The 15585-nt window shown below is 37.6% G+C and overlaps 1 protein-coding gene across 1 annotated transcript in view; it reads left to right on the top strand.

Moving 5' to 3' along the window:
• LOC149148981 (protein NRT1/ PTR FAMILY 8.1-like) overlaps positions 1-11859 on the top strand; it is a 35956-nt gene extending 24097 nt beyond the window's left edge. The window contains exons 2-5 of the mRNA XM_089438164.1: positions 8010-8151; positions 8366-8583; positions 8728-9284; positions 10758-11859. Coding sequence (XP_089294290.1) covers positions 8010-8151; positions 8366-8583; positions 8728-9284; positions 10758-11601 — 1761 coding nt within the window. The 3' untranslated portion in view covers positions 11602-11859. The remainder of the gene's footprint in view (positions 1-8009; positions 8152-8365; positions 8584-8727; positions 9285-10757) is intronic.
• The last annotated feature ends 3726 nt before the right edge of the window (positions 11860-15585 follow it).

Genomic DNA, 15585 nt, shown 5'->3' with positions numbered 1-15585 from the left:
ACCTTGTAGGGGTTTCTTCACCTTCATAATTCATTTGCAGTAGTTGATACTTGCAAGGTTCAACTCTTGGAAATTTTTATCTCTATGTCAAGATGAGGGAAGCTTGGATTATGTCCTTCTTTTTGCATGTATGCTCATTTTCAGATGAGGTCTAGGGTCTTTGTATAAGACTCCTTGTATTGTTGTAGTTTACATGGTGATTGCAGGTTGTCATGTTGTTTTTATGTGAGAGTTCTCTGAAGGAGAACATTTCCTTAAAAGGGAAATAGCCACATGGTCATCAACATACTTTATGTACTTCAATTTTACACTAAAATATGAGTGGTCTAGTCATGTTGACAGATCCAGAGATGTAGCCCCAGAGGGGTGAACTCCGTCATCAAACCTTGTGTTGCCCTTCTCTATGCTTACATGAATTATATGTGTTATGTTCATTATGATTAACTTGCAAATGAGATCTAATTCATGACTGATGGGACACTAAACAAAGATGTTGCTTATGAAGACCCATTTTCATGCTTGTAAAGTGTCAACACGATCCTAATAATTTTTGTTTCATTTAATTTTGGAAAGAGAGGTAGAAATCACCTATTCCACTTTTAGATCATTCTCTCAGTGTTGACTTAGGAAAATTCTATAATTTTCCTATAGTAAAAATAGTAAATCGTTGAGCATGCATGGAGATTTTATAGAATTTTCCTATAGTAAAAATAGTAAATCGTTGAGCATGCATGGAGATTTTATCTCAATTTGATTTTAGTTCGATGAGGCAGTTTGAATCGAGTTCAAAAGGTCAGTTCGCTTGAGTTCAGTGAAGCAGTTTGCCTTGGGTTCAAGGAGCTAGTTCGCTTGAGTTGAAGAGAAACTCAATCCTGTAAAGAGAAGAGCACAATCTTGGTGAATCACAAGATTATGCACTAGCGAGAAATTTTGTTTTGAGCTCAGGAAAATAGTTCCATATCAACACGTGAGGTCAGGGAGAGCGCATCACTTAAGAAGGTCGAGATAGTTTGTGTAAGGAAGCAACTCATCCTGTACAGTTGGTACAAATGCACAAGAGAGAGGCAGAATTGGTCTAGGGTGTGCTGGATATTGTGTTGAGGAACAAAGTGTTGGAAGGGAATTTTTTCCCGAGTGATTTGTAATTAATTATTGAAATTTTGATGAGTAGATCAATAAAAACACGAATTAGTAGGTTTTTCCCAGTTGGGGCTTCCTGGGTATTTTTGGTGTTTTCTTAATTGCATGCTTATATCTTTATGAATTTATTTTCCACTGCAAATTTGTTAGAATAATTAATATATTTGATCAGTGAATTTCACTGTTCATTTTCAAGTTCTTGCATCTCATAATACTGTTCAAATTAGTTGTTGGGTATTGGAAAACTAACATCATATTAGAACTACTAACTGATTGAAGACTAGAAAGTAGTATATTTTACTCAGAAGAAAGTGATAGCTACAGTGTAGAGTGTGTAGTTTCCACAAGATCACAATCTTTTCTTGTGAAGTCAAGTGTGCGGGTGTTTTCTCTAGCAGGCTTGCACAAGGGTGTTTTTGGGTAGTTCGTGTTAGAACATGGGATACTTGGGTCTAAGATTTAAGGATCGCCTTGATGGGGTTTTGAATTTCTATTCATGGAAGGAGAGTATTGGTATAGTTTTGAAGGAGCAGGGAGTTTGGCAATTTCTAGAGAGCCTACCAGCCGCACCAGTAGATCCTCAACAACTTGCCCAAAATAATAAATTAATAATCATGACACAAAGGGCAGAAGAATAATCCTTTAAGGAACCAAGGATCACATCATACCTCATATTTTTGGAAAAAAGACATCTCAAACCATGTAGAAAACTATCTTAGGGTTGTACGAGGGTACGAGTGAACCTAGGAAGTTGGTACTTCGAGATAAGCTCAAAAATATCAAGATGACTAAGTATGAGTATGAATTTCTTACCTAACTAGATTCATCTAAGTGAAGGATGAGTTATTTGGGGTTGGAGAGATAGTATCAGACAAATACCTTGTTAGTTTTGCACTATTGGGTTTTCCCAAGTCATGGGAAAACTTCATTGATGTAATGACTAGCAAAGAAAAGTTGTGAGATTGGGAGTGACTATGGAGTGATTACGTGCAAGAGGAGATCCAAAAGTAAGCTAAATCATGGTATCATGCAAAGACTAAGGAAGAACAAAAATTTTTACTAGAAAAGGGGGCAAGGCCAAGAGCAAGAAAAATCCAGGAGGGTCGAGTCCAATTTAGAAGGAAAGAAGAAGAAAGATCTCAACAAAGTGAAGTGATTCTCTTGTCATCAGCTTGGGAACTACTCCACCAAGTGTCCAAATAGGAAGGAGTCCAAGGAGGATCACGTTGTAGCATCAACATATGTGGAAGAGTTCACTTTTCAGTTTGAGGAGGATTTTTCACTCACAACTTGTATGGCAAGCTCAGTGGCCAATAACATATGGTATATTGATCGTGGGTCATCCATTCATATGACCGGGAACAGGAATTACTTTATCCAGTTAATAGAGAAGGATATTCAGTTTCACATAAAGATGGGAGATGATGGAAAGTACCTAGCACAGGGCATGGATATAGTCAAGTTTAAGAGGGAGTCCAAAAAACCTCTCTACCTTAGAGATGTCATCTATGTCCCAGGGTTAAAGAAAACCTTGTTTTAGTATCAAAGTTGCAGAGCAAAGGGTATTGATGTTATCTTCAGTAGATGGAAGGTCTTCATCAAGCATCTCAACTCCAAAGTAGTTAAGAAAATTGGAAATAAGGTAAAGAACCTCTATAGGCTATAATTTGAGACAGAAGCATCCTTGAGCAGTAGAGATATCAATGTGCATAGATGTGACCTTAGGGAGCTTTGGCATAGGCATATGGGTCACTTACACCATGGTGCATTGAATATTTTGAGGTAGATTTCCATAGGGTTACCTCAATACAGTGTAGATCAACATGACGTCTGCAAGGGTTGCACACTTGGCAAGTATGCCAATACATCTTTTTCCAGCAGAGACAATAGGGCCAAGGGTATCTTGGAGCTGGTACATTTGGATGTATATGGACCATTTTCCTCTCCATCCTTGATCAAATACAAAGATCAGGTTTGTCACCTTTATTGATGACCACTCGAGGAAGACATGGATCTTCTTCATGAAGAGGAAAGATCAGGTTTTATCGAAGTTCATGGAGTTCAAAGCCTTGATGGAGAACTAGACTAGTAGGAGGATCAATGCACTGAGATTAGACAATGGCAGGGAGTACATCTCCAATTCTTTCAGAGACTTGTGTGTCAAGGAGGCCATTAGGAGAGAGCTTACCACACCTCATAACCCTCAGCAAAATGGGGTGACTGAGCACAAGAACCGAAGCATTGTTGGAGCGGTCAGGGCTATGTTGCATGACCATGGGTTACCATGTTTCTTTGGGCAGAGGCTTGCAATACTACAATCTTTTTGCATAATAGGATTCCACACATGGTGCTAGGAAAAGTCACACTAGAGCAGGGCTTCATAGGCAGGAAGCCTGACTTGTCTTACTTCTGGATTTTTGGCAATCTTGTTTAGTGCCATGTGTCTTCAAATAGTCAGAAGGAGCTGGAGCCCATAGGAGAGAAGGGAATTTTTGTGAGCTACAACAAGATATCTAAGGCATATAGGGTGTATATTACAACACTCAGGAAGATAGTGATCATACATGACGTGAAGTTTGAGGAAGGAAGGGATCTCAGGAAGTTCTTGGATCATAAGAAGGGTACAACACAGAAGGAGGAGCAACAGAATCCTAAGCAAGAGGCTCAATCAAATCCTTAGACTTCACCATAGCTAGTTGTTGGATAAGCAGAGCAACATGAAGATGAAAAGAAAGTGCAGGTACAGGAGGATAGAGTAGAGCAAGTGGACCCCACTTAGCCACTGACTCATAGTACAAGGAGAGTTCAAGCAAGGTAGACATCCAAAGAGATATACGGGGTACATGGCACTTATGACTAAGGTAATAGACCGAGAGCCTTCTTGTTATAAGTAGGTAGATTCTAAACAAGTTTGGCTTGATGTTATGGTGGAAGAGTACTCTTTCATCATGGAGAACGATGTATGGGAGATAGTGCCAAGACTAGATGACAAATTAGTTTTTGGATCATGTTGAGTGTACAAGATCAAGCATGTAGTTGATGGGAGTATGAAGAAGTGTAAGGCTAGATTAGTGGCTAAAGGGTTCTCCCAAGTCAAACGAATTGGATATAATGAGACATTCACTTCAGTAGCCTGATATTCATCATTCAGGACTATTCCAATGATTGGAACATAGATGGGGTGGAGGATCCACCAAATGGATGTGAAGACCGCCTTCCTTAATGAAGTTGTTGAGGAAGAGATATATGTTAAGAAACTTGAGGGATTTGAGGCTTTCAACAAAGGAACTCATGTTTACAAGCTGGGGAGATCTCTTTATGGGCTCAAGCGGGCATCGAGGGAATGGTATGCCTAGAGAGACAACTACCTTACCAGATTGGGCTTCACCAAGAGTGAAGTTGAACCTCAGCTGTACTATATTATGGTTGAGGGGCATCCTCTCATTCTTGTGTTGTATGTTGATGATTTGATATTGACAAGGGATGAAGAGCTCATTTGTGACTGCAAGAAAGATCTTGTAGAAGTGTTTGAGATGAAGGATATATGGTTGATGCACTATTTCCTTGGGCTAGAGGTATGGTAGGGTGATGGAAAAATATTTTTGGGATAGGGTAGATACACACAAGAGATTCTCAAGAGGTTCCACATGCAGGATTGTAGGCCCATGACCATGCCTCTAGTCACAAACTCAAGGAAGGTAGATGTTACCATAGGTGAGTGAGTGGATGCCACTCTATACAGACAACTCATAGGGTCATTGATGTATCTTGTGAACACATGAATAGACATTGATTTGTAGTTAACCAGTTGAGAAAGTTCATGATTGAGTTGATCATAGTGTATTGGATTGTTGCTAGGCATGTGTTGAGGTATCTTAGTGGCACGACAGATTATGGGTTGTTGTACATGCAGGTTTATAGAGTGAGTCTTCAAGGATTCACAGATGCAAATTGGGCAGGGGGTTAGACAAGAAGAGCACTTTAGGTTGTGCTTTTAGTGTTGGGTCAGCAATTGTTTCTTGGTTTAGCAAGAAGCAAAGATCAATGACACTGAGCCATGTGGCTTTCACTCAAAGAACCTTTGACATATCACATGCGTTCGTGGCATATTAAACAATACCCTTAATTTGACTACATATTGGAAATTACCTCTAAAAATCACATTATTTAACCCCCTACCAACACAAACCCAATACACCTTCCCAATTTAAAAAAACCCCTAGTTTCACTAGAGATTGTAGGTATCCAATTTTTCATTAACATTTTTTATACCGCTTTATATTTTTTCATTAACTTTGAGCTCCATTTTTCATACTTGTCAATATAAAAACCCTTTACCCCTTATTATATGCTCAATATATTATGTCATTTTTTCCTCAATATATATCCCCCAATATGAACCCACGTGGTATGGTATTTCTCCCCTAGTGAAGCCCCCATGCATTGAGCTTAGTTGAAGCTGAGTACATGGCTGCCACCTTGGTAGCTTGCAAGGCTATTTGGTTGAGGAAGCTACTTGTCGGGTTCTTTGGTTAGAGGTTGTAGCCCACAACCATAAACTGTGATAATCGAAGTTGCATCAAGCACTCTGAAAATCCAATGTTTCATGACTGCTCCAATCACATCGAGATCAAGTACCACCATATCAAAGATTGTGTTCATAGGGGTAAAGTCAGAGTTCCACATGTACCTACAAAGGAGCATACAACATATATCTTGACCAAGGCATTGACAAGAGGCAATTTCATCTACTTTAAAGATAAATTGAGTGTTGTACAAAATACCTTCCTCTCTTAGAAGAGGGAGCGTTAATTGAAGTTAGATATGGAAGGGTTTTGCTAAATTTAGAAGTGCATTATATTTGGCAAAAGAGCACACATGTGAAACCAAGGTGCAATCTACTTTATCTTAGTGTTGACTTAGGAAAATTCTCTAATTTTCCTATAGTCAAAAATGGTAAAACAAACAAAGCATGGATGGAGATTTTATCTCAGTTCGACTTTAGTTCGGTGAGGCAGTTTGGCTCGAGTTCAAAAGGAAAGTTCACTTGAGTTCAAGATGTCATTTAGACTTGATTTCAGTGAGGCAGTTCGACTTGGGTTCTAGGAGCCAGTTCGCTTGAGTTGAAGCATAATTTGATCCTATAAAGAGAAGAGCATAGACTTGGTGAATCACATGATTATGCACTAGTGAGAAAAAAAAAGTTGAGCTTGGGAAAATAGTTCCCAATTAGCGTGTGAGGTCAGGGAGAGCGCATCACATAAGGAGGTTGAGATAACTTGCATAAGGAGGTAGTTCAACCTGTACAATTGGTACAACTATGAAAGAGAGAGGTTGAATTAATCTAGGGTGTGTTGGATATTGTGCTAAGGAATATAGAGTTGGAAGGGAATTTTTTCCTAAGTGATTTGTAATTCATTATTGAGATTTTTCTGAGCAGATCAATAAAAACACAAATTAGCAAGTTTTCTCCAGTTGGTTTCTTGGGTATTTCGAGTGTTTTGTTAATTATATGCTTGTGTCTTTATGAATTTATTTTCCATTGCAAATTCATTAGAATACTCATTATATTTGATTAGTGAATTTCACAATTCAGTTTCTAGCTCTTGCATATCAGGATATTGTTCAATTTAGCTGCTAGGTATTGGAAAACTAGCATAATTACTAACCTTCATTTTTTATATGATTATTAGCCTTCCTTAACTGCCAAATTACCTCATATAATGAGTCTTACAACCACTACTTTGTGTTTTTGCATAATTACTAACCTTCATTTTTTTTTAATTATTAACCTTCCTTAACTATCAAATTACCTTAGATAATGAGTCTTACATCCACTACTTTGTGTTCTATCCATTTCTCATCAATGACATATATTCTATACTGAATTAAAGAAATTCAATATAGCGTAGAATATATTTCTATAAAGTATAAGCACTTGACCCCACTTATCCTTAATGTAATTTTCTTTCTCAATATCACAGTGCATTTACAATATAAATTGAAATTTTCTATATGGTACAAGGTTAGCTTAATGAGATTGAATATGGTTTTCAAGAAGTAATCTTAAAATTCTCTCTTTCTAATTGATGTATATATGTTTGATACATTAAAATGAAATGAACACTTCATTTTTGTGACAACATCTCATAGGTGAGTATTCAATCCAATATTAAGATTGACATATACATTAAATACAATGAATATGATCTTATTTATCTGATATATTGAATATGATTATTAATGACATTCATATAATTTCTTTATTTACAATGTATTCGATACATATTAAATATAAACATTGACAACAAATTTTATCATCATATTATGGTATCAATAAGCTCCATATGTTGAGAATTGACACTTTGTCCATCTAATCTTTTAGTGCAACATCATTTTATTATTATATAATATTTGTTAGTGTGTTTAGTTTTCTAAATTAGTAAGTATCTAAGCCATCAAAATCATTTGAGAATCTCACCCTATACTGATCCTTCGAATGAATAGATTTTTTGATATCTCCTTTTATTCAAATAAACACTTTTAGTTCCTCGCTTATTGGAATCATCACCCCATTTAGTTCGCTCTTTAATTCAATGTAATCTCTTCAAAATAATTAAATTACAAATTGGGGATGTCTTAAGTAAACACATCTTGAGCTGAAGCATAATGCTGAGCCCCTTTTAGTGAAACGTTTTGCTGAACTATTGTGTGTGCTTACCAAATCTGTATGCCTGGTGTAACTACGTGAAATGTATAATTAAGAGTTGTCATGGTTTTTTATGGAACTGTTTATCCAGTAATTATAAGTAAATATAATTCATTTTCTTTCATTCTTCGGTAACAAATTGTTGGTTTTTATGTTATAGCTCGACACTCGACCAATAAGAAGTATGAACTTTTCAGTGAATCTTGATGATGAATTTACTCATGACGGGTCTGTAGATATTCATGGAAAACCTTCGGTCAAGAAGAAATCGGGGAACTGGAAGGCTTGTCCATTTATTTTGGGTATATGTGATGACCCTTAAACATCAAAATGTTATTTTCAGCATACTAGTATCTTTCTCAACAAGTAGTTAGCACACATATTTATTGACAAACTAACCAGAAAATAACTAGTAATTGCAGAGCTGGTTTTGAAATTTGGGTAAGGTAACATTGTTGTTTTATATTTATATACCTACAATTGGATTATGGTCTCCATAACGGATTTCTTTTACAGGGAATGAGTGCTGCGAAAGATTGGCATACTATGGATTCAGTTCAAATCTGGTGAACTATTTGACAGATAAGTTCAAGCAAGGCAATTCAACTGCAGCCAATAATGTCACAAATTGGTCTGGAACTTGTTACCTAACTCCTTTGATTGGAGCTTTTATAGCTGATGCATACTGGGGACGTTATAAAACAATTGCTGTATTTTCTATTGTGTATTTTTTTGTAAGTTCATTGCTGTTCCATCAAGTTTTTCTGTTAATTGAGAAGTGAATAGTAACCTATATAGAAGCAATTTCTGTTCATTTATCATGTTTTGACATTGTTTGCAACACATTTTGGTTGAAGAATATTTTTGCCCATTTTCAGGGAATGGCCTTGTTGACTATATCTGCATCTGTGCCTAAACTTAAGCCTCCCTGCAACGGTTCAGACCTTAATTGCCATGCTACAACGACTCAAACTGGTGTTTTCTTTTTGGCAATTTACATTATTGCGCTAGGGACTGGTGGTATCAAGCCATGCGTATCATCGTTTGGAGCAGACCAGTTTGATGAGACAGATGATGTCGAAAAGAAAAAGAAAAGTTCTTTTTTCAACTGGTTTTATTTTTCAATTAACATTGGTGCTCTTGTTGCTAGCAGTGTTCTTGTTTGGGTCCAAGAGAATGTTGGTTGGGGGTGGGGTTTTGGAATTCCTACTGTCGCCATGGGAATAGCGGTGTGCAGCTTCTTTTCAGGTACCCGTTTATACCGACATCAAAAGCCAGGGGGCAGTCCCTTGACCCGGATAGCCCAGGTGTTAGTTGCATCATTTCGAAAATGGAACATCCCTGTTCCACGTGATAAGTCTGGTCTTTATGAAGTTCAAGATAAGGAGTCTGTCATTGAAGGAAATCGAAAGCTTGAGCACACAGATAAATTCCTGTAAGATTACTACCAAGCTTCCTGATTTTCTTTTTTCATACATTTTTTCTGAATTTTCCTATTTTTAGAATCATTGAGAATGATTTGACTTCAAGCATCTGCTTAAAAATGGTGAACCAACTTAAGCGCCTTTAGTGTCTTTTAATACTAATTTACCTGCAATTTCAACTGACTAGTCCTACAAAGAAACCTTTGTGATTTCCAACTTCCGTCGTAAGAAATAATTTGATAATTCTCTATGTCAGCATTGAATAAATCACCATTAAAGAAACCTCGCAGATTAATCAAAAGATTTTTCCATGGAAAGCTAAAGATTTTTCCATGGAAAGCTGATAGGTTGCCTTCTGTTGATGACGGCTCTTGTATTCAATGCAGCACGATCTTAAAAGGATTTCACAGCTTCGACATTGAAACCACTTGAGAGAAACTACTCTTCATTGTTGTCCGCTTATGATCGAAAATGGAAAACTGTTTAGATGAGAAAATATATATAATAATAATAATAATTTAAATTCAAGGTCACAGTTAAATCAGACACCAAATCAAGGCATTAAGCAATTGCTAAGTCTATTAATTTATCTCTGTAGAGAAATTTGATTGCTAAGTCTACTGTATTAGAGGCCCCTGTTTGTGTAAGGGACCTATCTCTACAAATCAAGGCATTAAGCAATTGCTAAGTCTATTAATTTATCTCTGTAGAGAAATTTGATTGCTAAGTCTACTGTATTAGAGGCCCCTGTTTGTGTAAGGGACCTATCTCTACAGATCAATTTAACTGTTAAATCTACCAAGACATACATGTGACTTTTTAAAAAGAAACACATACTATTAACCATTAAGCCATTCAAACTGTATAAAAATAAGTTTATACCAATTAAGAAAAAAACAAACTGTTTCAGCATGGCGAAGGATTGAAAACTATTATATGAAATATTTGATTCCTGTAAAATTCAATGTATGCGAACTTTGTTGACTCAACCAAACACTAAAAAGGTAAAAACCGTCAGAGCAGCCCCTGTGCATTTGTTTTGAGAACCTGCAAGAACCAAAGGAACTAGTGCAGAGGAAGTCACAGAACCATGATGGAGTAATCATATTCTATTGACCTTTTCATTAGTTTTCCAATTGTTTACTATATCAAGTAAAATTGATTATGATGTTTAGTATTTACACTTAATATAGGCAAATGAGCTTCCATATTTAGATTTTAGTAGAATTCTGATGCTTCTGTTCTCCTCTCATATACAAAATCAATCTTAGCTTTAATCAAATTAATTTCCCGAAGGCTCTGAAATTCTGCTCGTCCTATTTGAAAATTTCTCCTCTGAATGTTTGTAAGTTTGTAACTCATCTGCTTCATATCTTACAATTCTGAGTAGTTTATGCTTAATGCATTTGCAGAGTAAATTTTCCATGAGTGTAAATTTTTTATTTCAAAGATGATGTCAACTAACAGAGCCTGTCTTCATGCAGCTTTCTAGACAAAGCTGCAGTAGAAACAGTAAATGATAAAAGTACAGTTGGCTCCAATAACCCATGGAGACTCTGCACTGTGACTCAAGTGGAGGAGTTAAAAGCAGTTATCCGTATTCTTCCAATTTGGGGCACTGGGATTATTTTTGCTACTGTCTATGGTCAAATGAGTACATTGTTTGTGGAACAAGGAGACACTATGGATGCCAGTATTGGTCCCCATTTTAATATTCCAGCAGCATCATTATCTATATTTGATACTCTCAGTGTCATATTCTGGGTTCCAGTTTATGACCGTCTAATTGTTCCACTTGTACGCAAATATACTGGTCATCAAAGGGGCTTTACCCAACTACAGCGTATGGGGATTGGCTTGGTCATTTCTATTTTTTCCATGGTGATTGCAGCCATTGTTGAGATCAAGAGACTCGACATGGTCAAGGAGAATAACTACTATGAAAGAACAACCATACCCATGAGCATTTTTTGGCAGGTTCCCCAGTATTTCTTAATAGGTGCTGCTGAAATTTTCACCTACATAGGGCAACTAGAGTTCTTTTATGATCAAGCACCTGATGCTATGCGAAGCTTAATGAGTGCAGTTTCACTTACTACAGTAGCATTGGGAAACTACCTGAGTACTCTGCTGGTTACCATTGTAACTGACATTACAACAAGGAATGGAAAAGCAGGATGGATTCCCAATAACTTGAACTATGGACATATTGATTACTTCTTTTGGCTTCTGGCCATCCTGAGCGGTCTGAATTTTCTGGTCTATCTTTTAATTGCACGTTGGTACACATACAAGAGACCCACAGGAGTGTTCCACGTAAGCAAGTAAGCCTACTCATACGGAAGGTGCACTAGCAGCCCCTCTAGTGTCGTACAAATATATTCTGCAGATGTGATGCTGCTGAAAGAAGGAAATTGGGACTTTTGTTTCCTATTATAACTAAGCAAATGCAGCCATTGTAGTGGTCTGCAATGGCAACATACTGTATAAGATGTGCAAAAGATCTTTTGTTTGACTGTTTCTTGAGGAGAGACTTGTTGACTAGCTTCTCAACAAAACTGAGACATATTTCTATTTGAATGACGAGCTGCCAACTTTGATTTTTGTATATAAATATGATTGATTGCCACAATCATCTTTATTAATATATGATGATTGTCTTCTTTTAGTTTAGTGTACACACTTTAATGTAGAAATAATTGTTTTCTTGGAAATTCTCATCATGTTGTGCAGTCATTACAAATCAAGAATCCATGTTAAGTACCAGTGTTCACGGCAGGAATTCTATAAAAAGCAAACGTGTTTTCCAAACTTAAACTTTAACTGATAATATTGTTAAGTCAACTTCCATGTGAACAAACGGCTCATCTATATCCAGTGCTTCAATAGCTTACAGAGAACTATTTACTTCTGTGATCACCTTGGTACCAATGTCAACTACTGTTCTACCTGTTCCTGTTCATTTGAGATATGAAGCCCTTATTTGTATTTTGAGCCCTCACGCTCGTTCAACACATGCATGTCCCAGGCTATACACCTGCCAGGTTTTCAATCTGGGTTATTTGCATGGTGGCACCCTATCTCCACTACAAGCCAAAAGCCTGAAAAGACCTGAATTCTTGAAAGTTTTAGTTTATAGACTAGAAAACTACATTTCCTAAATTACTGTTATTATCTTCTGAACTCACATGATATTTTTCCTATCAACTATCAACCTAAGGTAGTGACAGGATTTTGTCAGAGTGAGCCCTCTAAAAACTATGGGTTTTCACCAGGAAGGGAGTTTCCTTGTTTCTGTTTAAACTTCATCAGTGTGAAAGAAACCTTTGCAATGAAATTATGACAACGCTTAAGCCTTTTATAATAAATAAACGTGATCTTTTGGAATACACATTTCTTTTTGTTGTTCATTTATATGATAGGCACGATAAGATTGGGATGGTTAATGTACATATTGGATGTAACGAAGAACTATATGAGACCACCTTATGGTTGATATGTCTGGATTACACAGTATATCAGTGCTTTTACATGCACCTTCATATAAGTCTTATATTCTTCTCCGGCCTAACTTCTTAATATTCACCCTCTTTAATCTCTTTTGAAAATTGCCTCTTACAGCTTGTGACTATCTATCGTTTGGTCACTATGACCTGAGATAACATATGCCCGAGAATATGGCACACTTTTGAAACAGAAGTGAATGAAATGATAATGAAATAATATGAGAAGATAAAAGTCTTCCTCTTAGTCTTTAATGGCCTTTCACTTGCCAGACCTAAATAACCAATTGAATTCTTTGACTATGATGGTCTTATCCTCCTTGCAAGTCCAACGAGCTGTGTTTAATTATTAACACCCCATGTGAGGAGAAGGATGTTCTTTTGTATCATCTTGACCATTGCTTTTGCTCTTATTAAAAAACCATTGGACATAACAAAAACATAGCAAGGTTCATGTAGGCAATACATTTTTCCAAGATCCACAATTCATTTGGTAACCTATGATAGTGTTCATGCAATAGATATAATACAACAAATAAGATGGTCCGAGCTTCATCAATGCACTCAATTAGTTGTTGAAGAAGATGCAAAAATATGTAGAAATTCCTTGTAGATTCAAACTACTTATGTAATATGCTAAAACAAAAGACTTGAATCTACTCTACTCATCAGCTTAAACAATTAATCGATTGAGAAATCGCAAACCACTAGACAAGATTTAATTACATATGCTCAAAGATTTATCTAAAGGGAAATCTTGATGCTAAAAACCCCTTCCTATCTATATATTGCATTAGATCATAAAAATAGAGAATATTTACAATGCTTACTCAAGTGTGAGCAACCTCTACACTAGTACAATCTATCTCACTACCTATTGACGGTGTTGGACCCACCAACATGTCAAGGGATCTCCTCGGTAAGAAGTCCCAATTAGACCTCAGACTGTTGGGTGTAGGAGTGATCCAGGTGGATGTTGGTGGCCACCTACCTATCCCACTTGGACCCCCACAACTGTCTCTTTCAATTTTTCAGTTTCCTTAATTGTAGCACAATTTACTATTTTTAGTAGTTTTTCAGGTCCTAAACTTATAGAGCCGTTTTAAGGCCCCAAAGTTGTAGTCCTCAGATAGATCTTTCTAACGAGCTATGGTGCGCGTCAAATGGAGATCGTATGCCAAAGTTACGACCCCGGGAAGTTGATGTACCAATTTACCCAAAACGGGGCCCATAGTGTGGCGCTTCATCTCCTAGGGTTAGGTTTTTGGATGTTTAAGGTTTTCCATTATTTATCAACAATAAATAGGCCTTCGAGCCTCATTGTAACATAGTTCAAAGGCATGTAGCCACCACATCTCTTCTCAGAGATAAGCTACCATCGCCCTAGTTGGCTTATTTCCATTTCTGTTTGTAAGCATATTTCAGTATTTTACATTAATGAAATGAAGTATTATTTCTGCTACATCTTTGTATTTATGGTTAATTCTGTAATTTGTTGTGTTTTCCTGTTTAAATCTGGATCAGTAGTATCAGAGGGTTCTGCTCTTTCTTTGTTTTCTTTGCATGTCCCCAACGAGGTCGGGATATAAGGAGTTAGGGCTTGAACTGGTCGAACCCTTGCAAGACCAGCCTCGCAAACCCCGATGACCTCCCATGGCAGATGAAAAGAAAAACGAGGGGGTAGGAGATCCTACCAAAATTTTGCTCGAAGAAGCCCTTGAGTGACAAAGGAACGCGATGATGGAAAACTTTGCCCAGATCCTTTAGCGACCACTGAGGGCCGACGCATCAACTTCTAATAGCTACTCTGGAAACGCCACACCCTTTAAGGTACAAGTTAATTTTGAAATCCCCATATTCGAGGGTCAGAGAGACACAGATGTTGTAGATAAATGGTTAAATCTGTTAGAAGGGTATTTTTTTGTTCATGATTTTTCCAGCCCGCAAAAGATCACTTTCGCTCTTCTCAAAGTCGCCCCCCACGTCAAGGACTGGCAGGAAACCTACCGCGAGCAGAAGGATGAAAGTATGAACTCACTATTTTCAGCCACACCCACTTGGAATTCATTTCGGAATGTCATCAAGGAGCAGTATTATCCTGTCAAAAGCTATGAGGACAAATACGTAAAGTGGACCACGCTGTGGTAGGGAAGGGACCAATATGTACCAGAGTTCACAAATATTTTTCATACCCTTCGCACAAAGTTGGGTATCAAGGATTATGAGCTACATTTGGTACTCAAATACCACGGCTGCCTACACAGGTACATCCAGGATGAGATGGAGTTCCTGAACATCTCCTTGCTCGGCACGGTGTACCAGTACGCTGTTAAGATCGAGCAAAAGTTTAAATAGAAGAAGCGAGACTTTGGATCTGCGAATCCGAAGCAAGGGAAAGGCTTCCCCAAATCACAGAACCAAGGAAAAAGCCAAAACGAGGCAACCCAAGACAACCCATCAAATCCACAAGAAAAGAACAACACCATGAAGTCGAAGAAGGACACAGGGAAGTGGTGTGAGTTCCATAAGAGCCCCACTCACAACACAAGTGAGTGTCGGACCAAACAGTCGTTGGTGGCCGAGTTAAAGGCTTCAGAATCATATGCATGTTCCGACCCTGAGTCAGAACCCGATAAGGGGAATGGCAAAGGGAAGCAGATCATTGACGCGGAGCCCAGCACCACTGTTGCCACTGCCAAGATCCAGAAGAATGAGCCCGAAGATCCAGAGGAGGGGGAGCGTCTTTTCCACTCACAAATTTGGGTGAAGGGTTCGCCGCTGCAATTCATTGTTGACAGTGGGAGCCAAA

The sequence above is a fragment of the Pinus tabuliformis genome, chromosome 9 (assembly GCF_031772625.1).
Source record: "Pinus tabuliformis cultivar Carrire ecotype Pingquan chromosome 9, CPIR1, whole genome shotgun sequence".
NCBI lineage: Eukaryota > Viridiplantae > Streptophyta > Pinopsida > Pinales > Pinaceae > Pinus > Pinus tabuliformis.
The sequence above is the reverse complement of the archived record's forward strand: the minus strand, read 5'-3'. Positions and strand labels throughout refer to the sequence as shown.